This window comes from Mustela nivalis (genome assembly GCF_964662115.1).
Source record: "Mustela nivalis genome assembly, chromosome: 14".
Taxonomy (NCBI): domain Eukaryota; kingdom Metazoa; phylum Chordata; class Mammalia; order Carnivora; family Mustelidae; genus Mustela; species Mustela nivalis.
In genome coordinates, this window is record NC_139033.1 from 19,387,318 (window position 1) to 19,413,981 (window position 26,664).

The window sequence follows — 26,664 nt, forward strand, 5'->3', positions numbered from 1 at the left end:
GCTCTCAGCAGCCAGAAGCATCGGCCTTAACCCCGCGCTCGGGTACTGAACGCATCAGGGCTCTGGGGTGGGGGCGGAGGGCATTAAGACAGGAAGGAACCTGGGGCACCTGCCCAGCTCAGCGGGTGAGCCCGGCCCCCTTGATCTCTGGGTTGTGAGTTTAGGCCCCATGTCCGGGGTGGACATCACTTAAGAAAACAGAAGGACAGGAAAGGGATCCAGGGACAACTGCGTCTCCTGTGGGCAGAGCACCGGACAAGGGCGTTGGTCTGCGCCCCCAGCCGCAGGGCCGGACGCTGCCCGTCTGTTCCGTGGGGATTCCGAGTGGGGGACATCCGACCCGGAATGCGCACACCCCACCTCCACGCTCTCACAGGTTGTGCTGCGGTAGAGCTGACTGCCCGTGTTCTACTCACTTAGGCTTCAAGGGATTAGGGGAGTCTCCGGTGTAGTCTGCAAGAACGCAGGCCGCTCTTCTGCACAGACCCCAGACCCCAGCCAGGCGGACCACTGGCCGCCGGGTGAACCGGAAGGTGCTTTTCTCCGCACGTTTCAGGTGTGTGTGGACGGTAAGCGTGTTGGAAGCTGGCCAGAGCTCAGACTCGGTTTGGGATTCCCAGCGAACAGAAGCTAGAGGTCACGGTCACCAATGATCACGCTCACGCGTACTGATTCGTTGAACCGTTTACTCAGTAAACGTAGAGGTACAGAGACTTTCTTTTCCAATACAGCACAGAGAAGTGTGGGCAATAGGTGTGAGCTAGCACAGCTCCCTGGGGCGCCCCTGCTCTCTAGGGGTACCAGTCAGTGGAGACCGGGCCAGCAGGCCCACCTTCTTCGTCAGCGGTGTCTGCCCCATCCTTGTATGGGAAGCACGGCTGGCCCAGATCTCAGGTGCCCTGTCCCCACATTCTGCTCTGTGCAAACTCACACCAGAGAGAAGTATGTACACTTGCTCACCCACACAGGGCTGGCCTGTGACACCACGGTTTGGAGATACACCCACCCTGCCAGCTGATGGCTACAGGGGTAGCAAGTCCATGGTTTACATGCCCCCCTAACGTAGCAGTTAATCTGCTTCCCCATCTTCTCGTGAAGCTGAGCCTGATGTGTTAATACATTTTAATGACAGGAATGAGCAAGGCTTTAAGTGAGAACCTCAAACTACAAATGTCACTTTGTTTGCATTCTTCTTCCACCTTACCGGTGACTGCTTCTGCAGCTACACTCTCCTTGCTGGGCACTGCTGATGACGTAGGTGTTGTAAAATACCTGAGCATAGTGATTTCGGGATTCAATACAGTTGGTGGTCCCTGGTTTACTTCATCTTCATGTTCTCAAAGTAACAATCTCTACGACGAGACGTCAAGTCTGGCTACAAGGAGCAACAGCTCATCTCAAGTGCCCAGACCCCATGCAGGAAATAAACAATGACCGGACAGCATCACCAGATCCACACATGCAGGACCGTGTAACTTAGTTACCGGTCATGCCCGTGAGCTGGTCACGTGATGTTACACGGCCTGCTTCTCAGCTGCAGACACGCATCATGAGATAAAGTCTTCTACGCTGAGAGTGAGCGTGGCCTTTCCCTTCACTAAGTGACAAATTACAGGGGACCCGGGGAGAGCTGTGCTGGTGGAAACCATTTTGCTGTCACACAGAGAGTACACAGTCCTGTTACAGAGAAGCCGTTACAGGTAACTATCACAGTGCTGTGTTCCAAACATGTCCACACCTTGAAACATTGATTTCATTGGCTAGGTAATTCTTTAACGACAGGACCAGAGAAATACACAAGTTTATTGGCACAGGCTACATTGTGTATGGCGTCTTTCGGGGTTACACAAAACAGAAGACCTGCATGAAAAGTTCAAAATGCATACCGAAACACAAACGCACCCGGAGAGAAAATGCAGCTGTGTAGCCTGAGGGCAATTATTTCCCTTCAAAAGCCGCCTGGGGAACCAAGAGAAGAGGGCCAGGTGAGAGAGGGTGCAGAAAGGCCAACTTCCTAAGAGCTATCTGTCAAGTGACAACGGACGGGGCTGCCGCGTCCAGGCTTGAAGGCCGCCCGCTTCAACCTGACTCTGACTTCTCCAGACCGTCGTGCTGGTGGTGGGCACTGGTGTGGAGCCTTTAGAGACTTTCTGTGGCAATTCTTACTGGCATGGAAATCTTGTCCATGGGTTACAGATTACGTGAATTATACAGAGAAGCAGCAGAATACGGAATGAGGGTATGCCCATCAGTGTTTCTAAAGGAGATCCTGGGGTCTGTGAGGCACCATTCCTTTCCGCCTCACTCAGGACCCGGCTATCCTTTTTTCTCGTCCATACATATTGAACATAAACGCCAATGTGTTTCTGTAAATTGCTTGGCTAATCCAGAGGTAGCATAAGACTTCGTAAGAGTTTTGGCTTCTATTGCTGAAGAAGGGTTAGTAATAAGTGCAAGACCACTGCACACGCAGCAGACGACAATCTGTGCGGCCACGGACATTTGCAGCAAAACAAAACACAAAAAACACAAAACACTTTGTTACTCGTTATAATTTCTGTGGAATGGTTTAAAAAAAGAGAGAGAAAACACTGGCATTTCATGTGGGGAATCTTGACAGATGTCAGTCTGTGCCCTGTGAGGCACACGCACCAGTAACTGGCACTCAAAGTGCTGTTAAGTGCTCAACCTTAACACGGCACAGAAACCAAGTGGTGCGCTCCAAATTTTAATTCAAGCGCATTTAACTGAGCGACTATTTACAGATAACGGGTTCAGAAGTAAGGACGCCAGCCAGGGATGGTGAGGCACGTGAAGGGCAAGGAGAGGGAGGTGGGAGCTGAGAAGGGAGAGTCTACAGCCCCAAAGGAGGGCTGCCCCGCAGGAGCCGGGCCATACGGCAACAGACTCTGCCAAAACCAAGGTCCGGGAAAGGGAGGCAGTGGAGGGAAGGCAGAGTCCAGCCTCTCTCCTCCCATGGGGGATCTACCATCTCCCGCGTTCACACTTCAGTAGGAACCCTAGAGGGACAGCCCCTGGGGTGCAGAGCAGAGAGGAGGGCGGGGAGGCGCCGCACCCATGCCAGTCCATCACACGGGCCGCTCGTGCGCAGCTGCTACGGATCCGAGTCACCCTGAGCCCTGGGGAAGCAGGCTTTGGACTCGGAGGACGTAATCAATCCGACTACTTTGGAAAGTTCATCCAAAGTGTTGTTTTTGTCATATACTTCTACATAGATCATAACCCATGACACACTGTCAGTATTTGGCTTTAAACAATGGATTACCTTTTTAAAACATTTTAAAATGAGAAAAAAAATCTATTATATTTACCACATATTCAGCACTCCCAGAACTCTTCGTTTCTTCCTGTAGATCCACACTTCCAGCCAGCATTCCTTTCCTGTGGCCCCCAGACTTACTTTAATTTTCCTGGAGCTAAGCCTACAGCCTCTTCTTTTGCTTTCATTTCTGAGAAGTCTTCTTGATGGGTAACAAACACCAGGGTGTGGGGCTTTATTCTTCCCCAGTAATCCGACGTCGTGGAGCGGCACCTGCCCACGAGCCGACGTACTCTGCTCTGCGAGCGCGCCCTGTCTGTCCCGAGGTGCTTTATAACCATTCTTCTTCCATCTATGATGTCCGTTAGGGGTTTTTGTGTGTCTTGTTTGGGGTTCTCTGAACTCCTTGAATATGTGCAGTGACACTTTTCATCCCATGGTAACAATTTCAGCTGGCACTTACTCAGCTCCCGCGTTCCTTCTCTTCCCCCTCCCCCCCCTCCTAGGACCCCCTCCCACTACAATGGACCCGTCCTCTCTTCTCCCAGGCTTTCTTCCTCTGTACATCAGTTGGACAGTTTTTTTTTTTATTCTTACTTAAATTCATCGATTTTTCCTCTTCTGTGTCTCATCTGTTCTTAATTCCATCCAGAGTTGGGTTTTTTGGTTATTGGTGTGGGTTTTTTTGTTTGTTTGGTTTTTGTTTTTAATTTTCAGATTACCACTGTTTTCATCCTGAGGAGTTCCACTTGGGGTTTTGAAAATACACCTTCCACTTCAGGTCTTATCACGTTCATGTTTTCCTCTAACTCATAAAAGCTAGTCGAACACCCTTATCCAATGTCAACTGCTTCAGTCTCTTCTATGTCTCTTCTACGGGCTCATTTTTGTCCTGGCTACAAGTCGTATTCTCATAGTTTCTTTGCGTGTCGGGAAGTTTCTGGATGCCAGACATTGTGGGTCCAGAGCAGCTCTGAATCTAGGGTTAGTTCCTTCACAAGATCATAGTCTGCTGGGAATCCTACCTGACGCCGCACGTGTTCAGAGTGGTTTCCACTCCAGCCGGCGGGACTTTGCTCCCAGCCTGGCACTGATTTCTGGGAGCTGTTCAGCCTCCTGCTTTCCAGCACGACTTTTCCTTTCACACACATGCCAATCAGCGCTAAGCCAAAAGACTCAAGGGGACTCCTTGTAGGTTTCTGCAGCCCTCTCTCTAGAAAGCTCTCTCCTCTCCTCTCCCTATAAATTCTAGCTACTCTGGCCTCTCCAAAGGCCAAGTCAGCAGCTCTCTTCGACAAGACCGCATGTGTTCCCTTCCCGGAACGGCAGCCTGGGAGCGCACCTCACTCTGTCCATGGTCTGCTGGGGATCACAGACACCTGCTTGCCATCGGTCTCTAAACCATTCTTCCACATACATTTTACCGTTTCTAGCTGCTGAAGGCAGGGGAGTCAATCTGGTTCTTGCCGGACCAACACAGCAGAAAGCAGAAGTTTTCATACTTAAAACACATCTACCATTTTAAAATAACCATTTTCATAACAACTTATATACAACAAACACGTTATAGAATTCTTTCAATAGATCGTGCTTATAAAAATTCTTCCCATTAGGACCTCTCCTCCATACGGAAATCTCCAGTCCAGACGATTCAGCATTTCCTTTGTGTATATAACCTCTAGTGTACTGTGAGTTACCCTTTCTTGATGAAACCTCTCGCTTGGTTTTTACAGCAGTCCAGTTTCCCCGCGAGTGTAGGTCCTCTAACAATGAGCTGTCACTTCTGACTACAGGGTCTGCTACACGATACTGCTAAGACTTCCACGTTAAGTCATCAATGGGTGATAAGCTGTGTGTTCCGGGAGAAGGCTCCCTTACACTGTCTACTTAAACAAATTCCCTCTCTGAATTGGGTGAGACCTGCCTTCCCAGTGCACTGACGGGGTTGCTCCCATGCGTGTGTCCTTGGACACGTCAAACAGACATCGGACGCCAGATTTCCCATGTTCACAGCACCACGCCGTTTCTAGAGTGCGTGAGTCCTCTGGTGAAGCGTGAGCTGTGACTCCCTGCGGAAGGTGGTCCCACACTCACCGCACCCGGAGTATTTGTCTCCCGTGTGAATTCGCTGATGCCTCATAAGGTGAGACTTTCTAGTGAAAGCCTTCCCACATTCACCACATTGATAGGGTCTCTCCCCTGTGTGAATTCTCTGATGGATAATGAGCTGTGCCTTCTCAAAGAAGGCTTTCGCACACTCACTGCACCCGTAGGTTTTCTCTCCTGTGTGATTTCTCTGATGCTTAATGAGCTGCACTTTCTGAACAAAGGCTTTCCCACACTCACCGCATTCATAGGGTTTCTCCCCTGTATGAATTCTCTGATGTCTAAGAAGCTGTGGCTTCCAGGCAAAAGCTTTCCTACACTCACTACATTCGAAGGGTTTCTCTCCAGTGTGGGTTCTCTGGTGATGAATGAGGCTTGACTTTTCACTAAAGGTCTTCCCACACTGCGTGCACTCATAGGGCTTCTCCCCTGTGTGTGTCCTCTGGTGTGAAATCAGGCTGGACTTCTGGGTGAAGGCCTTCCCACACTCACCGCATTCATACGGTTTCTCGCCAGTGTGAGTTCTCTGATGTGTTAGGAGCTGCGACTTCCCAAAGAAGGTTTTTCCACATTCAACACATCCGTAGGGTTTCTCCCCCAAGTGAGTCTTCTGATGGCGGAGTAGCTCTGACTTCTTAAAGAACGCCTCCTCACAGTCACCGCACTGATAGTTCTTCTCTCCTGTGTGCGTCAGTTGGTGCTTGATGAGCTGCGGTTTTCTGATGAAGGCTTCGCCACACTCACCACACTCGTAGGGCTTCTCCCCCGTGTGGATCCTCTGATGCCTGATGAGCAGTGAGTTCCTGCTGAAGGCTTTTGTGCACTCGGTACAGGCATACGGTTTCTTGCCTGTGTGAGTCCTCTGATGCGTAATCAGCTGTGACTTCCAGAAAAAGGCTTTCCCACAATCACTGCAGTTATAGGGCTTCTCCCCAGTGTGAGTTCTCTGGTGGGTAATGAGCTTGAACTTCTGGGAGAAGGCCTTCCCACAGTCGCTGCAGCTGTAGGGCTTCTCCACCGTGTGGGTTCTCTGATGTCTCTTGAGCTGCGACTTCCTGCTGAAGGCTTTCCCGCAGTCGCCGCAGCCGTAGGGCTTCTCTCCCGTGTGCGTCCTCTGGTGTAAAATGAGCAGGGACTTCCTACTGAAAGCTTTCTGGCATTCTCCACACCCGTAGGGTTTTTCTCCCGAATGCGTCCTCTGATGAATAGTGAGCAAGGACTTCTGGGAGAAGGCTTTCCCGCAGTCGCTGCAGCCGTAGGGCTTCTCTCCCGTGTGCGTCCGCTGGTGGACAATGAGCTGTGACTTCTTATTGAAAACGCTGCCGCAGTCCACGCACAAGTGGACTCCTGTGTGTGTTCTGTGGTTTGCACGGGGCCATGACCCCGTCCGGCTAGCCTTCCTACATTTACTGCAATCACAGTATGGCTCTCCACCATGGGTTCTATCAGCTTTGATATACAATAAGTATTTCTTATTGAGCTCATCAGGTTTCTTTCTTCCACGGTTATTTTTTGGAATAAGAAACTCAAAAGGATGTTTCAAACTTTTTTCACCTGAGCCACATTTATGGGGTCTCATTGCTAAATGAACAAAGTTAATGCTTGAATGAAATATTTTCCTAAAAACATCATATTCATGGCCTCTCTCCACACTTCTAAGCTTGTCTTGATTATCCTGGTGCCACATTTTGAGACTGTTATCTAGCCAGACTTCTTCTAAAAAGGAAACAAATGAATCATACTGTGTAAATCTCCCAATGATTATACTCGTTGAATAAAACTGAAATGAGCCTAGGATCCCAATTAAAACAAAACAAAACACAAAACCCCTCCCAAATATAATATCTATTTACTGGACTCTAGAAATTCTGACAGACACCGTATGTTAACTAACTGGAATTTAAATAAAAGCCTAAAAAAAATGTTTAAACAGAAATGAAAACATTTAAAAGTTACAAGGGCTTAGAAACATGAATTTTTAAATGAGAAAAGATGAAATCCACTCAAGGAGCAGCGACCATGAGCAATTTATACTCAAACGCTGGAGAGACTATTAATCACTAATGTGATTATCTGCTGTCCGTCCAGAGGGAAGACGAGGAAGAGCACAGGAAAGCCCGCCCGCACCAGGGGCCCCCCGGGACGGCATCGCTGAACAGCCCGCACACGGAAAAGGACTGGCACACTGCTGAGTGCTACGAAGGCAGAAATACTGAATACAGAGCAGACACAGGCTATTGAGTGTCATTCAAAAGACAAGAAACAGGTTCCTGTATGATCAGCACAGCTGAAGAACATTCTGGTTCAAGGCTGTCGCCCGAAACGCCGCCATCACTGACTTCTCCATAAAGGCTCCTTCTTGCTAGCCAGTGTTTTTTTTTTTTTTTTTTTGACATTTTAACTCAATCTGTAATCTATAATGAATCTATATGTAATCCACCTGTGCAAATCATTCCAAACCACAAGAAGCCTGTGCATAGCACATTAGGACAGACTCTTCAGGACCCAGTAAGTACAACTCTTTGTGGTTTCCACAACATGGTCATTTATCGGCTATTTTAAAGTGAAAGTCTGTTTACCTTACGATAATCTTTACTAGTAATTGTGAGCCAATATTCTCAGGAGGTACTCTGCAAGTCAAAAGATTTGGCAAGAACTCAAATATAAGGCAAATACTTTTTTTCTGCATGAGTTTGTGTGTGTGTGCGTCCGTGCGTGGGGGTAGAGACTTACCTAATTCTCAGACATATCAGAATTTCAGAAAAAGGACCAACTAGAGCTGCTGATATAGAGAATAAAAGGACCCAGTGTTTGGAGCTTAAGTGAGTAGAGATATTGATACTATTCATTGAGATGAAAAAGACTGAGCAAAAGTTTGGAGATCAAAAGCAAGAGTCATACATAGACATCTAAGTGTGAAGTCCCCCTGAAGTGTTTATAAAAAATAGTTTCATGAAATCTGAGTAAAGAAATGAAAATTTTAAATTAAAATCAAAACGAGAAATAAAATTTTATATATATACAAGTTAATAAATAACATAAAATAATACTTAAGGAGTTCAACTGTAACAAAACATATTTAAGAATTTAAAAATCCAGGGACGCCTGGGTGGCTCAGTTGGTTAAGCAGCTGCCTTCGGCTCAGGTCATGATCCCAGTGTCCTGGGATCGAGTCCCACATCGGGCTCCTTGCTCCGCAGGGAGCCTGCTTCTCCCTCTGCCTCTGCCTTCCACTCTGTCTGCCTGTGCTCGCTCTCATTCTCTCTCTCTCTGACAAATAAATAAATAAAATCTTAAAAAAAAAAAAAAAAAATTTAAAAATCTTGGGGCACCTGGCTGGCTCAGCATGTTAAGCCTCTGCCTTCGGTTCAGGTCATGATCTCAGGGTCCTGGGATCAAGCCCCGCATCGGGCTCTCTGCTCAGCGGGGAAACTGCTTCCTCCTCTCTCAATGCCTGCCTCTCTGCCTACTTGTCATTTCTCTCTCTGTCAAATAAATGAATAAAATTAAAAAAAAAAAAAAAGAATTACAAAATCTTGGTGCACTGGGGGACTCAGTCAGTTGAACGTCCGACTCTTGGTTCCAGCTCAGAGCACAATCTCGGGGTCCTGGGATCTGACCCTCTGCCGGGCTCTGTGCTCAGCGGGGAGTCTGCCGGGGACCCCGTTTCTCCCTCTCTCTTCCTCTCCTCTGCACCCCACCCCCACTCTCTCTCCGAAAAAAAAAAAAGAAAAGAAAAAAAGGAAAGGAGGGACGCCTGGGCGGCTCAGTTGGTTAAGCATCTGCCTTCGGCTCGGGTCGTGATCCCAGCATCCTGGGATCGAGTCCCACATTGGGCACCTTGCTTGGCAAGGAGCCTGCTTCTCCCTCTGCCTCTGCCTGCCATTCCGTCTGCCTGTGCTCACTCTCTCTCCCTCTCTCTCTCTGATGAATAAATAAAATCTTTAAAAAAAAAAAAAAAAAAGGAAAGGAAAGGAAATAAAAATCTTGTCATTTTGGAAAGCTAGTGTGTAGGTTACAGGCATTACGCAGGGCCAGGCACGGGTGAACCCACTTCTTTCTGCCGCACTCTGGTCCACACTGCCTGCATTTCACTTCTGTTTTCAAACTAATATTCCTTCTTCCAGCCTTGCTCCCCCTCAATTCTAGTTTCCAGAGAGCCAGCGAGCAAATTAGAAAACGTGATCAGGCTTTTTACCCCCTTGCTTAAAAAAAAAAAACAAAACACAACCCTTTAAAGGGCGCCTGGGTGGCTCAGTGGGTTAAAGCCTCTGCCTTTGGCTCAGGTCATGATCTCAGGGTCCTGGGATCAAGCCCCACATCGGGCTCTGCTCGGCGGGGAGCCTGCTTCCCCCTCTCTCTCTGCCTGTCTTTCTGCCAACTGTGATCTTTCTCTCTGTCAAATGAATAAAATCTTTAAAAAAAAAACCCCAAACCGGGCGCCTGGGTGGCTCAGTGGATTAAGCCGCTGCCTTCGGCTCAGGTCATGATCTCAGGGTCTTGGGATCGAGTCCCGCATCGGGCTCTCTGCTCAGCAAGGAGCCTGCTTCCCTCTCTCTCTCTGCCTGCCTCTCCGTCTACTTGTGATTTCTCTCTGTCAAATAAATAAATAAAATCTTAAAAAAAAAAAAAAAAAAAAAACTTCTAAAAAAAAAAAAAAAAAAAAAAAAACCCAAACCCTCTGGTAAATGCAAGCTTTTACCGTGGCTCAAATGTGCAAACACGCGCGTCTCTTCCAACCACTCTGCCTTCCTCTCGCGCGCGCTCGCTCGCCGCTGCTCAGCCGCACTGAACTCCTCCGCACCCCTCTGATCCCAAAGGCCTCTTCTGCCTCCAGACCTGTGCAATGGCTGCTCCTTCTTTTTTTTTTTTTTTTTTTTTAAGATTTTATTTATTTGACAGAGACACAGCGAGAGAAGGAACACATACCAGCGGAGTGGGATAGGGAGAAGCAGGCTTCCCGCCGAGCAAGAAGCCCAATGCAGGGCTCAACCCCGGGACCCTGAGATCACAACCCCAGCAGAACGCTTAACGACGGAGCCCCCCTGGCGCCCCATGGCTGCTCCTATTTTTGGCGCGCTCTTCCCAGCTTTCAACGTGGCTCATTCAAGTGTAAACATCATTTCAAGGGCGTCATAACAATCTCCTGCTTATTTCCTTTCTAGCACTTATCAAACAGGCAATCACTACTTCTGTGTCCCCCACTAGAATGCAGACCTGAGGGCAGGGAGGGGTCTGTACTTCTCACCGGCGTGCCCCAGCGCAGACGTGCCCCAGCGCAGGCAGGGAGCAAGGCCTCAGTACACGAAGGACCCTGTGCACTCACGACTGCGCTTCTAACGCGCTTCCTTCCTGTATCAGGAATCTTCATAAAGAACCCTGCATTTTAACATAGACACTTTCTGTTCAAATACTGAGTGACGAATAAATAGTTCTGCATTTCCTTCTGCGTTAAAAACCCCTGCTCCTGCAAGGCTGCGTCATGACCCTTTCACTCGGTTCCTTTCGTCCCACAGGACAGCGGTGGTTCTAAACTAAGGGTGAACACAAACATCTACCTTCGCACACAGTATTTTCTGAGGAACACATACCCGGACCGAATCACCCCTGGGAATGGTACCTCGACCTCAGTCACGTGACGTACTTCCTAGGGTGAGCCGAGACACTGGGAGGTGACGACCGTTGCACCAACGGATAGAAGGAAGAAAGGCCCCGCCTTACCAGGCCCCACAACACTCCACTAGTGAGACACTGAATCATCATCGCACCGTAAGTTCTACGGGGAGGAGAGGAGAGCGAGACCATCTTAATACATGGGGGGAAAACTGTTATGACCTCATGGTTAAAAACTGGTGAAAAACTCCAGGTAACCCCTGACCAGGGCCAGGGCTCCTCAAATACAACACTGAGTGGCCAGAGATCTCCGAGAGGCTGCGAGTCGCTCTCGCCGGGGGAGAGAGGGCTCCGACGGAGCAGCGACACCGGGTCTCCGTGGCAAGGGTATGGGGCTCACGGGCAGAGAAAAATGTATGAAACATGTGAAGACACTAGTTCTAAGGGAGGCAGCCCTGACTTCAGGGCCCAGGAATCGAAAACAAAGAAGAATGGATGAGATGTTGCCATTCCGTGAGCTTCTTCCACAGAAATGTCATGAATACACCAACCCAGCCCACGGGGTTAAACCCAGCAGACTCTTGGCGGGTCACTGAGGAGCCTGGGGAAGAGGGACATCGAGGCACCGCAAGGTGCCCGGGAGCCGCCCGCGCGGACGAGGGAGAGAGCGGGGCCTCCCCACCAGGCTCCCGGTGCTCGGGCTTTGCTCTATATGCACGGATTCCCCTTCCACTCCCTTTGGGTTCAAGACAGAAATGTGACAACGAGAGGCAGAAACAACACTAACAGAGGACCGGCGGGCGCCCTGCGACAGGACGGAAGGAGCCCTGAGGAGGAGGCAGGAGGCCCGCCCTGCGGAGTGGGGGTGCAGGAGAGGAGGAAGGAGCCGAGGAGGCTGAGAGAGGACCCTTGTCCCGGAAAGCAAGGTCCGCCATGCCGGCCACCGGCTCGTGCAGCGGGGGGGCAGGGGGAACGTGTGGCCACCAGCTCCACGCAAGAGGACACAGCCCGCCGTGCAGACCTGGCCGGAGCGCTCGTTAAGACGCAGGAAGCACTCAGGTCCCCAGCCCGAGCCAACTCGAAAGACGCAGGAACTTCAAACAGTTTTTACAAATAACATTTCCAAATAACTCTTCAAAACATCATACCCCAGCTCTCGTCAGAAAGCCGTGATCCAGCGGGCACCGGACGCCCCGCACACGAGTGCCTCTCACCTGCCGCGGCCCGACGCGGGGCTGCTTCTGTGACCCACGGCTCTTCCGGCTCTGGCTTGAAAACCGCATCAGGTCTGATAATTTGATAACCTGTCAGTTGGAAACACGGACAACTTGGACCCGACTCCTCGGGCTGACAACTCTTCCACACGGAGGAGATTTACTACGGAGACTACAAGACAAAGCAAGTGGCCCAAAATCTGTCAGGTGGGCATAGAAATCAGAATCTTTGACATCGGAAACTTAACCCCCAAGTCAGTAAACCTGAGAGCCCCCCCAGGTAGTGGATCCACACGGTTTACACACGAACACGCTTACCCAAGAAAACCAGATTGCTGTAGTTCTCCAACATCACGTCTCTGTACAAGCTCTTTTGAGTAGGATTAAGGAGCTGCCACTCCTCCGAGGTGAAGTCCACAGCCACATCCTCAAACGAGATCTGGAAAAGCGTCACCACGGTTAGAGCCGCGGAGGGGCTCCTGTGGGACACACGCCTTCTTCTCCAGCGAGGGAGGCGGCCTCGCCCATCTCGGACTCCTCGTGTTCCCTTTGGGGTCCCGCTCCCTCCGGCACGCGCGCTGCCCTTACTGACCCACTCCCTCTGGGGAGCCCTGTCTTGCTCTCCCTGGGGCTGGGGGGCTCCAGCGGCCTGTGCCAAGGCACCGAGGCGACCAACTCCCACGTGACTGCGCCTGGAAGGGGCTCACTGCCCTGCTGTACCCTGTAAGGGAACCAGATGTGAGCTCCGCTGGCAGACTTCTAACCCAGAGAGGCTGTGGGAGAAACTGTGCTATTAGCCACAGGTTTGGGGGACTTGTTACACAGCAATTGGTAACGCATAGGATACCCGAACCTTGCGTTATACTTTGAGAGAAACAATAATGTCATTGAGCCATTTTTCATTTTGAATTCACTCATCTACCCACCCACCTATCCGTTAAGATAGGGGACGCCTGGGTGGCTCAGTTGGTTAAGCATCTGCCTTCAGCTCAGGTCGTGATCCCGTGTCAAGGCCCCTGCTTCTCGCTCTGCCTGCCGCTCCCCGGGCCTGTGTTCTCACTCTGGGATGCCTGGGTGGCTCAGTGGTGGCTCAATGAGTTGAGTGTCTACTTTGGGCTCAGGTCATGATCCCAGGGTTGTGGGATCAAGTGCCGCATGGGGCTCCTTACTCCGCGGGGAGCCTGCTTCTCGCTCTGCCTGCCCCTCCCCCTACAGTGCTTCCTCTCTCTGAAAAATAAATAAAAACCTTAAAAAAAAAAAGAAAAGAAATTGGAATACGTTGTGTTTAAATAAGCACAGTGCTTCCCAAAGAAGGTGCCACTGCTATGTGGGGACAATTCTTAGCCGAGTCCCATGCAGCGTCAGACCTCTAGCACGCCTGGTGCCCACCCACTAAGTGACAGTCCTGTTTTATAGCTACTGCCAACACCAATGTTGACAACATCCCCATCTCCCACACGCTCCTCCCCCTGCGTCCGCACCCACGTGCTAAGAACTAGCGGTCCTCCCCGTATCTTCTGGAACACATACAGGGAGTGGCTGGAGCTCCCTGAACGGCAAATGGTGCCAAAATATGCAGACGAGTAGAATAAAAAGCACGCTTTTAAAACTTTCCGGTCTTTTCAGGCCAGGAAAGAAGGTGTTACAGAGGCCATAAAACAAGTATGCAGAGGGTTTTGGGACAAAAGGCAAAGGAGCTACAAGGTGAAACCAGTGTGGACGAAGAACGTTGTGGGACTCCCTCTACCTGACCTCACAGCCTCCTATAAAGCCACAACAGTCAGGACAACCTACTGTTCGGCAAGGGATAAGTACACAGACAAGCGAATAGAACAGACAGCTTACAATCACACCCCCAAGTATGCTCAACTAATTGTGAAAAAGGGTTCCACGAAGAAAGGAGTGTTTTTGAAAAACGATGCTGGGGCGCCTGGGTGGCTCAGTGGGTTAAGCCGCTGCCTTCGGCTCAGGTCATGATCTCAGGGTCCTGGGATTGAGTCCCTCATCAGGCTCTCTGCTCGGCAGGGAGCCTGCTTCTTCCTCTCTCTCTGCCTGCCTCTCTGCCTATTTGTGATCTCTGTCTGTCAAATAAATAAATAAAATCTCTAAAAAAAAAAAAAAACAAAGAAAGAAAAACGATACTAGCACAATGGCATACCCATAAGCAAAAGAATAAACCTCAACACAGACCTCACACCTTATATAAAAATTAATTCAAAATGGATCACAGGCCTAAAGGGAAAACATAAAAGTAAAAAGCTCTAGGAAAAAACCCGCATGATGCAGATTTGAACACATGGTCAACTTAAAAAAAAAAAAAAATCAGGGGCACCTCTGAAGAAGAGAGAAGAAGAGAGAAGAAGAGAGAAGGCTTCCCTTCCTCTCTCTGCCTGTCTCTCTGCCTACTTGTGATCTGTCAAATAAATAAAATCTTAAAAAAATAAAAAAATAAACCTAGCACCCAGGGAAGCATGGTGCTGGAGAAGGTCATGGATGGCCTTTGATTTTTGGACTTGTTCCTGAAAGCTTTCTCCTCCTACTGGAGAGAACAAAAACCAAAAGAAACAACTCTCAGGGCTGCCTTTTGGAGACTCTCGAGTAGACCAACGGCTGAACCACCAAAGCCGTGACCGGGAGACGGCGAGGACGGACTGCGCTCCTGCGCTCCGCAGGCCAAACACGCCCAGATGCTGCCCACATCTAACGAAGTCTGGACTAATGACCTGCGGTCGTGGACAAACTGACTTGGAAGGAAATGCCCCCAGCAGTCCCTCTAAAACCACATTACCCAGACGGACTAAAAACCGCAGGGCAGAAGCGCCCCCACTGGGGGCCGTGTTAACCTAACTTGGACTAAAGCAGGCCCCGCCTGGGGTCCCTCTATAACTTCTGTTTCCAGGAGACCACGTGTCCTCTGGGATCGCGCTGATGTGTGTGCCTCAACCATCGTGACACTCTGTTAAGTCAAAAAGTAGAAAGACCTAAAGGTACATACCTCCATGCTCAGCTTTTACCAAAAGATGCAAAAACACTTCTACCTAAAAAGTATCAAAATTACAACTGAGTGAATATTTATGGGGCCATTTGAAGGTTATTTGTAATGATCAGTTCTGCCAGGTGACTTAGGTTTCTTTCCTAATGCTAGAACATAGGTAAGACGGGTGGTCCAGGCCCACTGGTTCCGTCCTGTATCGAACTCTGAGTTCTGAATTTTACTTCAGATTCAAGCCCTTCGTTCACACTGAGGAACTCTGTAAGGAACAGTCTGGGAAGTAAGCTCATCGACCGCAGGGTTTATGCCTCCCGGGGCAACTGTTCAGGACTTTGTCCACTTATCACCCACATGAACAACGCGCCAGACGTCTTCGCTGGAAGCCATCATCTGCAAACGTCAGCTGCACTGAGTAGGTAGTCTGCCTTTTGTCCGAGGAAAGCACGTACCAGCGCCACCTGCGCTTCCCTCCCCATCTGCACTCGGCTCACCTCTGGCAACAACGTACCTCGCTTCCCACAGATCCGTGCTTCCACCGAAGACTTCGTGTGACTCCATAATCCACCTTGTTCTCGGACACCGCCATTCCCAAGCTCATGTTTCTGATCATGGTTTAACTGTATTTAAGAGCTTTCCTAGAAGCCTTGTCACGCCTATGGAAGAAGACTGTTGGAGAACAAAGAACTCACCTGGGACTTGAACATTTTCTGCGGCTTGGAAAATCGGCTCCGTTCTGCGACTCCTCCCGTCCTGCTGCTCTGTAGAGGCCTCCGGTCAAATGTCTGTAAACTGAGAGGACACCCCTAGTCCCGAAGCCTCCTCCGTCGTATCTCACATGAGTTCTCTTGCTCCTCAGTCATGGCCTGGAGATGCAGTGGGAATTTTATCTTAGATGATGTCATTAATCTGTGTTCTCTCTTACTGGGAAATCAAACAACTTGAATCAGGGCTGCAGGGTAAGAATCAGATGCGAGAGGACCTCCTGGCAAGCCTGCATCAGGCCAGGTCTGCACCAGCCTGCACTCTGCAGCCCCTGGCTCCAGCCCGCCAATGCCAGATTCCATCCACGCGCCCCACCGGTGCCGCCAGACGTGCGTAGAGAAGGATCACCACACCAAGACGCTCTCCGCAAACAGACCCCTGGCTCACTCACTGTGCAGCAGTATTTTCTGGAACAATGACATGAAGTTACTAGTACTGGTGCTACAGAGTAAGATGCAACATTCTTTCCCTTTCTTTTTTTTTAAATAAAGCTGTTTTTCTTTTTTTTTTTAAAGACTTTATTGGGGCGCCTGGGTGGCTCAGTGGGTTAAGCCTCTGCCTTTGGCTCAGGTCATGATCCCAGGGTCCTGGGATCCCTGCTGGGTGGGGAGCCTGCTTCTCCCTCTCCCTCAGCCTTCTGCTCTGCCTGCTTGTGCTTTCTCTCAATCTCTCTGTCAAATAAATAAATAAAATTAAAAAAAAAAAAAAAAGAAAAGAAAGGGAGACTCCTGTGACTTCTATTCAAAAAAGTACTTTAGAAAACCTGTAATTGTACATTTGTTCTCTGCCCCTTGGAAAAGTATGTAAATCTTACCTAAAGCTAGTAAGCCTGGTCTGGTTTATCCCCCAGTATGTCTTTCCTAAGGGCCGGGAGCTATCTCTTTGATGTCATCCAGGAGGATCGGCCCCTATTTCCCAATCTCAGGAAGGGCAGGACCCTATCCAAGTGCCCGACTTTGGCACCTGCTCCCCCCACCCACCCGGGGTGTAAAACTACCTCTTATCACGAAGATATGAGAAGGCGATTTTTCCTTTGGACAAAGGCAAAAGGCTAACACAATGGCCACCTCAAGTACTGGAAAATGCAGTATGAGCTGCATGTAACAAATTATCCTTGACCTTGAGAACGTGTGTGTAACGGGTGTGCCGGCCTGGCTACAGAGAATAGTGAGATTCTCTCTGCCTCCGTGATCTCTTCAGTGCGCTGCCTGCAGAGCTCAGTGCAGTCTTGTTGCAGGTTTAATTTTTACGCAACAAGAAAACTGCTTTTCTTTTTCTTCCACTTTTGTGAAGAGACTTTTGGGTTGGCTGATTTGGATTTTCATTATTTCCCCAAGAGGCCAAAGAACCAAGTACTACTGCTATTCTAAGAACTTTTTAAGAGAATGCAAGCTACGTAAAGGTATCTTAGGCAGAATTATTGGAAAAAATAAAACCAAGATTTCAGCTAAGTGTAATAAACAAAAAATACGGGACGCCTGGGTGGCTCAGTCGGTTAAGCAGCTGCCCTCGACTCAGGTCATGATCCCAGTGTCCTAGGATCGAGTCCCTTGCTCTGCGGGGAGCTTGCTTCTCCCTCTGCCTCCGCCTGCCAATCTGCCTCCCTGTGCTCTCTTTCTCTCTCACTCTAACTAATAAATAAAATAAAATCTTTAAAAATAAATAAATAAATACGACATCTTGACACAAACACATACTTACACCATGAATTCCTTCACTGCTCATGGACCAGGTCACTTACATTCCCAGAGAGGAGACGAGAGCCAGGGGCGTGAAATCACACCGAGATGTTATCTCCTTCCTAAGAACATACCTGAAAAGAAATGTCCAACATCATAGCACCCAACCTGGGGACAAGAGGGACAAATTCTACCTCTCCTAGCAATCCTGCTGGAGGTTTGTCCAGAACTGCTGGTCTGGACCTGGGGTCTAGGAACAGCCGTTGAGCACCGTGTCCACAGGCTGACGGGCTAGCGAGGAAGACTGAACATGGTGGACAGGGCAGTGGGCACCTTTTCAGAAAATAAGCTGAATGGAGAGTTTATAGCACCTGTAGAAGATGGACAGCAAGAGCTCTTTGTCCAAAAGCTGTGTTTCGTTCACGCACGGGGAGGGAGTCTCCAATGTCCCTGTGGATATAGAGAAAAGTCAGCCACAAATGAAAATTATGCCCGGAGGTTAGCCAACTGCTGGGTTCTGCCCCAGGGCAGCTGACCAGAGCACAGCCGGAACACCGGCCCCTTCGAGGCAGTTACAACCCACCCCAACTTGGGCCGAGGGCTAGAAACAGATGAGACAAGGCTGCCCCCAACACCACATGCTCGAGAACCCTCCGCAGCTCAGTCAGCAAAGCGCCCGCCCCGTGCAGACCGTGAGCAGGAAGCGGAAGGCTGTGGGAAGACCATGCCCATCACGGTGCACTACATGCAGAGGGCTGGAGCCAGACGCAGCTAAGATGCTTCAGGGATGGAGGAGGTCACGGGACTGAGCCAGCAAGGGGGAGGACCGTACGGCCCACGGGGTCACTGAGAACACTTAAACAAGGAACTATTCCAGTAAAAGAAGCAGTCACACATCAACAATGTGATGTGCGGGGTGAGAAGAAACAAAAAACAAAAAAGAATATGTCTTTCAACAGAAGTCACTATGTGGGGGTGCCTGGGTGGCTCAGTGGGTTAAGCCGCTGCCTTCGGCTCAGGTCATGATCTCAGGGTCCTGGGATCTAGTCCCACATCGGGCTCTTTGCTCAGCGGGGAGCCTGCTTCCCCTCCTCTCTCTCTGCCTGCCTCTCTGTCTACTTGTGATCTCTCTCTGTCAAATAAATAAATAAAATCTTTAAAAAAAAAAAAAAAAGAAGTCACTATGTGGAAGTGCTGCCTGAGCCAGTGTGCGACCAAAACTCACCGGGACCCCCCCAAACCCACAAATACAACTCACACAGGCCCTATCACCAAAGAGGGCCTCAATCACACACAAGCCCCCAGAATGACCAGACCCCCTCGCCCCCCAGCCCCCAGACAGAACTTCAGCCCCCAGAGGCTCCCACTTACCCACACTGATCACCTGAGAATTCTCCAGCCCCTCCTTCACGGACCACTAAGAGCCCTCCCAAGTCTCCAGACCTCACAGCCACCGAGTGCCACAAGCCCCACTGTCACTCACCCCACTCGCCCCTCATCCCACCAGGACCGACGGCTGACCTTGCAGGAGGTCCCTCAAGATCTTCACTTACACATCCACACCCACAGTGACTCCTCTAGCAAAACCCCCATCATCACCCCCAAGTGGCCCAGGAGTGCATCCATCAATGAAATCCGAAGTCGCTCCCCAGCCCCACCCCCACAGGACCCTCCATTCCTGACCATTGCAGGCTCTTCCTCACTTGGCCCCAAGCCCCAGCCAAGGTCAGTCCGTCATCTCCGATTCCCACCAGTTTCTCAACACTGACGCCACATTGGACCCCCCACATTCCTACCCAATAACCTTGGCAGTCTACTCCATCCGTCGACTAGAAGCGGAGTCCGTGAAATCCGCATCACAGAATCCCAAGTCCTCCTTCGTACAGTAGCCCGTCCACTCACCCTAAAGTGCCCCGTCACTGTTCTCCAAGCCCCTCAGCCTCGCCAGCCTCCATCACCACACTCAAGGGACTCCCAATGCTTAAGCATACACGGCCCCAACCATTCACTTCCACCATACCCTATTTTCTAATCCCCCCACCACTCCCGAACACCCCCACAGTCCTCCTAATCAACATCCGAAAGGGCCACCAGCTCTCTATAAACACTGATGGGCTGGTACCTCCAATTCCTACCCCACTGTCTGCTCACTCACAACCCCCAACAGGCCACCCAGCAGCGTGCACCCAGACCCGTTGTCAAGCCCACGGGTTCTGTCCTGACCCATCAGCCGGCACTCCAGTCCGCTGGCCGCTGATGAGGCACAGGACGAGAGTCTGGAGGACGGGTATCTGGCCTTGTCATAAGCCAACAAGGGGGCATGTGTTTCGGGGTCCTCTGCAGCGCGCTCCTCCCTGGAACACACGGGGGTGGGGGGAGACCTCTCAACCTTCCTGCGCCCCAGAAGCCCAGGGCTCAGGTGAAATCCAACAGGGTCAGGAACCAACATGCCTTCCAGGCAACGAAGTCCTCGGTCCACCAACCCTGAGCCCTCTAAACACCCCAAAGCAGGCCCCCCCAAAGGCCTTACCAGTTGTCAACGCAAAGGCACCTCAAGCACCCTGCTCTTCCCGCAAGCCGCATCCCCGACGACACACACCCTCTCCCCCAGCCCGGAGCGCAGCCTCTGGAGGCTCCCGCGCCCCCGCCCCGGCCAACCCCTCCAGTCTAGGCCTCCGTCCACAGCCCCTCCCAACAGAGGCACCCCCGAGGCCTCCCCCACCACTTAACGCCCTCCGCCGGCCCCGGCCCACACGGACTCATCGCACACACACCCGTGTCTGGGCCGTCCGGTGCCCCTGCTCCTGACCTCCCCCGGGGTCCTCATCGCGGCGCCCGCAGACGGCCCCCCACACCCGCCCCGTCCCCAGCACCCCAGCCCCCCAAACGCGGTCCGCAGACCGCGCCGCCCCCACGCCCCGCCCCGCCCAGCAGGGACCCGCGCCTGCGCCCCGGGACCTTGCCCCCGCCTACTCCCGGTCCTCCTCGCACCCGGCTCCGGAGCCAGTGGGCGCGTGCTCCGGGGTCAGCGCGGGGCCCGCACGGACACCGAGGCCGCACCAGCCGCGCAGCCTCGCCGCCCCGCCCCCGCCGCACACACCCTTCGGCTCGGGCCCACAGCGGCGGGACTCACGCGGCCGACGGCGGAAGGGCGAGCGCGGAACTCCATTTCCCAGAGTGCGGCTCGCCCCGAACTACATCTCCCAGAGGGCTCTGCGGCGGGCGTCTGCGGACGGCAGGTCGGCGGTTTCCGGTTGTCGGGCTCTCCGCGCGCCCTGGGGCTTCCTGCGTCGGGGCCCCCCGGGCGGGTGGGCTGCGCCGCCCGGAGCGTGCGCGCGGGCGCGTGTCGGCGGGTCCCGGGGAAGCGGTGTCCGGCCGGTCGTCCGTGCCGGGTCGAAGTCCTGCGCGCGTGGTGTCGGCCGGTCCGGGGACGTGCCGCCCACAGCGCCGACAGACGGACTGAGAACCCGGCCGCGAGGGTTTGGGGAGAACGTGTCACTGGAGAGGAGGGAAGAGGAGTCGGGGGACCGGACAGCGGAAGCCACGCGAGCAGCCGGTTTCGTTTTGTTTTTAAAGATTTTCTCTATTTGACAGAGACACAGGCAGGCGGAGCGAGAGGAGGAAGCCGAGCAGAGGGCCCGACGCGGGGCTCGATCCCAGCACCCGGGACCACGACCCGAGCCGAAGGCAGGGGCTCATCCCACGGAGCCCCCCAGGCGTCCGGGCGCCCCGCGACGAGCCCGTTTTAAAAAACAGAAACAAAATAAGGTCCCGCTAGCAGTTTCTGTCCGACGGGGAGGACGCCCTCGGGAGGTCGCCCGACGCGCCCTGCCGTCCTCCGCCCCGGTCCCGCTTCTGCACACGCGCTGCCCGGTCGCCGCGTCCCGCCCCGCGGGCTCCTGGCGCGGCCGCCGTGGTCACCGACGGACGGCGCGGGCTCCCGCGGCTGCTGGTGGTGTGGAGGGCCCCGTCGTGGCCGACCCGAGAGCCGCGCCGGCCCAGGATCGCGGCAGATGCCCGGGAGCGCGAGGGGCCGGCCGCTTCCCCAGCCCCGCGGCGCGAGGTCGCCCGGGCCGCGGGCCGTAATGCGGCTCGCGCCAGGCCGGCTCCGGTCCGGGGTCGACGGCTGGTCGACGCCGCTGCTTGGGAAACGCGCTGCTCCGCGGCCTGCTCGTCCCGAATGTTGTTCCTCGTGGCTCCGTTGGGGACGAGTCCGCCCCTGCACGCGGTCTGCTCGCGGTTGGACTTCCAGGACAGGCTCCGGGCGCCCGGCGGCCCGTCGGTGAAGCCTCTCCGTTGGCTCAGGTCCTGATCCCCGAGTCCCCAGACGCAGCCCCACTTGGCGCCGCCCTCTGCCCCGCACCCCCTCTGAGCTCCCTCTCGCCCTCTCCCGCATAAATAAATAAAATAAGATGGACACGTAAGTGTGTAGTCACTTTCCACCCGACTCACTTGGGTACTATTTTCTGGATGAATTAGTTGATTTCCTGAGTGAATTGGATCAAACTATTGAGTGTGTTTTTAAAAGAGAAGGCTTTTTTCAAGTACACAATTTTTTTTTCCCACGTTTTTATTCAAATAGCAGAAGGTTTACGTACAGCGTAACAGTAGTTTCGGGTGTAGAATCTAGTGACTGATCGTTCACGTCCAGCACCTGTAAGGCCTGCCCCTCCCAGAGGAACTTGCTTGTGGACCCTGATGTAGGGGCCGGGCAGGCCGGGTGGGGATGTCCAGCCGGTGCAGCATGTGTATATCCACTAGGGTGGATTGAGATCCGATTGGCCACCTGTATAGGGGTGGGACTCAACCAACCGCATAAAGGTTGCTGCGAGGCTAGCAGGGAAGGAGGAGAGCTGCGACGGGAGCGAAGAGTCAGCGGAGTGGAGGAGCTATAACAGCTCTTGTAAGAGCTCTAACCGCCGGGAGCGGTCCCACCTCCGGTGGTCCTGCCTCCAGCGGTCCTGCCTCTGGCGCCCGGAGAGCTGCTGCCTGCAGCCTTCAGCCGCCTGCAGCTTCCAGCAGCCTCGAGCTGCCCAGACACCAGCGGTCCAGCTGTCAGCGGTCCCTCAACGCCTGTGGCCCTGAGACTCCAGCAGTCCAGCAGCCCAGCGGTCAGTGGTCCTGATGCCTGCAGCCCCTGGATACCAGTGGTCCTGAGACGCCAGTGGCCCAGAGATGCCAACAGCCCCTAGCCACCAGCAGCCTTGCCGCAAAATGCCTTGCCACCCCGAGCCACGAGCGGCCTTGTCTGCAGCAGTGGCTTCCTCTGGGGGGCAGCCTTGTCAGAGTGGCATCGTGGGGAGCCGAGTCTGTGTCATCCGGGTTGTCCTCCGTGTCATCGTCGCTGTCCTCCTTGCCTCTTCGTCGTCAGGAGCGGCCTCGTCTGGGAAGCCGTCTTGTCCAGAATGGCCTCTTCTTGGGAGCGGCCCTGTCTGGGGAGCAACCTCATGGAGCAGCGGCCTCATCTTGGGAGTGGCCTCTTCTTGGGAGCGGCTCCGATCGTGGAGCGGCCTCATCTGCGGAGCTGCCTCATCTAGAGCAGCCTCGTCCGGAGCGGCCTTCTTGGGACCTTGTCGGGATCATCGTCCTCGCCTTTTCGTAAGAGACAGCCCTGACCGGTAGTTTGATTCTTGATGCGTGGCGCGAAATAAAGTTTTGTTTGACCTTCGCTTTGTATCAGTCTCGTTCCTTTGATCACGGACCCTAACAACACCCAGTGCTCACCCCAAGGACCCCTCTCATTTAGTACTTGATTTAGTTAATACCCCCATATCTAGTTAATCACACTTCACAGTGGGAATGGGACCTGTTCTCTCGGTTTATTTTGGGTAAAGTTGGATCTTGGTCTAGAAGTCTCTGATGTGTAATGAAAAATCAATGGTATTGAAAGACTTAATGAGGTTCATAGAGTATGAGTTCTTCAGTATGAATTCTCTGATGTTTAATATGGCTTGAGCAATAACTAAAAGTCTTCCCACATTGCGTATACTTAGAAGCTCTATACTTAGCCAAATATCCTGTCATTTGATAAGGGGTGAATGGCAGTTAAAGGCCTGTCAATATTCATGGCATTTACAGAGGTTTTCTACCTTGTGAACTATGTTGTGAATACTGTCTGTTCTGTACATATGGGAATTATCTTCATAGAGCTTGAGTCCAGCTTGAATTTTCTGATACTGGGTTAGAAATCACTACAGGTTTTTTCAGATCTAAAATGTTCATAAGTGGGGTGCCTGGGTGGCTCAGTCAGTTGAGTGTCTGCCTTTGGCTTAGGTCATGATTCCAGGATCCTGGGATCAAGCCCCACACCGGGTTCCCTGCCCAGCGGGGAGCCTACTCGCCCCCACCCCCAACGGTTGCTCTGCCTGCTTGTGCTGTCTCTGTCGAATAAATAAAATCTTAAAAATTTCTTAAATGTTCATAAGCTTTTTCTCAAGTAAGAATTCTCAGATAAAGACTAAGTTTTGTGTATTGAAAAGCAAAACGCATTTTTTGCTTGGTGCTGAAATGTCTTCTGATTTTCCTTATGCTCTGTATACAGCTTTTACATTCCTAATTCTCTCTGAAACAGGAACATTTACGCTCATAGCTTAAAAGTTGTTCCATTGTTTTTGTTTGTTTGTTTGTTTTTTTTAAAGATTTTATTTATTTATTTGACAGAGAGAAATCACAAGTACACTGAGAGGCAGGCAGAGAGAGAGAGAGAGAGAGAAGGAAGCAGGCTCCCTGCTGAGCAGAGAGCCCGATGTGGGACTCGATCCCAGGACCCTGAGATCATGACCTGAGCCGAAGGCAGCGGCTTAACCCACTGAGCCACCCAGGCGCCCCTGTTTGTTTGTTTTTAAAGATTTTATTTATTTGACAGAGATCACAGGTAGGCAGAGAGAGAGAGGAGGAAGCAGGCTCCCTACTGAGCAGAGAGCCCCATGTGGGGCTCAATCCCAGGACCCCAGGATCATGAACTGAGCCAAAGGCAGAGGCTTAACCCACTGAGCCACACAGGCGTGCCTATCTAGACATTTTTGATATGTTGCATTTTCATCTTAATTCAAGGTATTTTCTAATTTTCTCTGTGATTTTTTTGAGTTAGAGACTTAATCTGGGGACTTCCTACATTTTTCCTGGAGCTGACTTCTTTCCTTTTTTTTTTTTTTTCCCTTTCTAATTTAATTCCACTGTTGTCATAAAACATACTTTGTATGATTTCAATCCTTGTAAATCCATTGAAACTAATTTTGTGGTCCAAATAGGACCTATTCTGGAGAATGTACCATGTACACATAAAATTATGCATACTTAATAGTCTTTAAATAGTATTGCTAAATAAAAATTAAGCCAAGTAAATTTTTTTTAACAGTATTTTTTTTTATTTATTTATTTGACAGAGTGAGATCACAGTAGGCAGAGAGGCAGGCAGAGAGAGAGAGAGGGAAGCAGGCTTCCTGCTGAGCAGAGAGCCCGATGCGGGACTCGATCCCAGGATCTTGAGATCATGACCTGAGCCGAAGGCAGCGGCCTAACCCACTGAGCCACCCAGGCGCCCAAAAAATCTTTAAAAAGATTTTATTTATTTGACAGAGATCACAAGTAGGCAGAGAGGCAGGCAGAGGGAAAGGGGGAAGCAGACTCCCCGCCAATCAGAAAGCCCGATGTGGGGCTTGATCCCAGGACCCTGGGATCATGACCCCAGCTGGAGGCAGAGGCTTTAACCCACTGAGCCACCCAAGTGCCCCAAGCCAAGTAAATTTTAAAGATCTAATTGACTTTATTATTCGATTCATGAATCCGGCACCATCCCATCTAGCAGGTAGAAGGGAGCTCCAAAGGACTACAGAAAGGGAAAGGTTTTAAAAACCGGAAGAAGCCATAAATAGAAAAAAGGATTATTTTAGGTGAGGTCACCTCCTTTTCCTTTGAGGGATGAAAGGACCCTGTGACAGATGATCTTATCGGTGCTGACCCGTTAAGATTACATTTCTGGGGGCGCCTGGGTGGCTCAGTGGGTTAAGCCGCTGCCTTCGGCTCAGGTCATGATCTCAGGGTCCTGGGATCGAGTCCCGCATCAGGCTCTTTGCTCAGCAGGGAGCCTGCTTCTCTCTCTCTCTCTCTCTGCCTGCCTCTCTGTCTACTTGTGATTTCTGTCAAATAAATAATCTTTAAATAAAAAAAAAAAAAGATTGCATTTCTGGGAAGCTGAAACTGCTAGTGTTAGGTTACATATTCTGTCTGGGTTTACAGACTCAGGGCCTTCCCCTAAGTGTCCCCACTTTGGGCCTTTATCAGTGTTCTCTAGATGTCAGGTACTCTGTGGCTTTTCATTTCTGATTAATTTCCTCTAGTTGTTTGCTTTTATCTTTAATATATCCTTTGCCTTCTTTTGGCTTATTTTGTTGGTTTTTCAGTACATTTCTGTGACTTTAATTTGCTCCTTTTTAGTGTTCATTTTTATAATTACTCAAGATTGTGAGATCTTCTGTTATCACTGCTGTTTCTCCCTTAAATGCTTATAGCGTTGTCTACACTTTCGTCTTTATTTCCCTATCTCATTGAAATACTTGTTGAGTAGGAAGCTGTTGGGAGGGACGTCTGGGGGGCTCAAGTCATGACCCCAACCTCCTGGGATCGAGTCCTGCCTCGGGTTCCCTGCTCACAGGGGTCTGCCCCTCCTTCTACCTGCTGCTCCCCCTGCTTGTGCTCGCTCTCTGACAGATAAGTAAAATCTTAAAGGAAAAAAACGCTGTTTGGAAAAAAGATTTTCAGGCAGAGAAGACTTCTAAACTCGTGTTATTTAGAGTTTCATTGCATCGTAATAAGAGAATTGTTTGATCTACTTTGGACCGGCAGTATGTTCCTGTCTTCGGTGTCTTTCCGTCTACCGCAGGGTCTCCTGGACGCGGCGCTGACTGCATCGGCCAGTGCCCTGCTGTGCAGGACCGTCGTGTGACCCTGTGGCCTGCAGCTTGTGGCCTTGCGAGCCTGGGGATCGGACCCCCGTATTGCTTGACCTCAGGCCTCAGC

The 26,664-nt window shown here is 51.4% G+C and overlaps 1 protein-coding gene across 33 annotated transcripts; it reads right to left on the minus strand.

The window, feature by feature from the left end:
• Positions 1-1,784: 1,784 nt before the first annotated feature.
• Positions 1,785-20,909, minus strand: ZNF605 (zinc finger protein 605). Of its 33 annotated transcripts, none has more exons than XM_082699967.1 (8): positions 20,747-20,908; positions 17,890-18,017; positions 17,669-17,780; positions 16,185-16,374; positions 15,895-16,068; positions 12,532-12,652; positions 12,214-12,303; positions 1,785-7,102 (listed from the first exon to the last, which is right to left on the minus strand). In XM_082699967.1, exons 5-8 carry the CDS (start codon positions 15,907-15,909, stop codon positions 5,307-5,309), a joined length of 2,022 nt encoding a protein of 673 aa, XP_082556093.1. In that variant the 5' UTR covers positions 15,910-16,068; positions 16,185-16,374; positions 17,669-17,780; positions 17,890-18,017; positions 20,747-20,908; the 3' UTR covers positions 1,785-5,306. The 33 variants fall into 33 exon arrangements, with proteins under 33 accessions (XP_082556093.1, XP_082556092.1, XP_082556081.1 ...); XM_082699966.1 differs by lacking the exon at positions 20,747-20,908 and adding an exon at positions 20,421-20,581; XM_082699955.1 differs by lacking the exon at positions 20,747-20,908 and adding an exon at positions 20,421-20,571 and having other exon boundaries at positions 12,148-12,303.
• Positions 20,910-26,664: the final 5,755 nt, after the last annotated feature.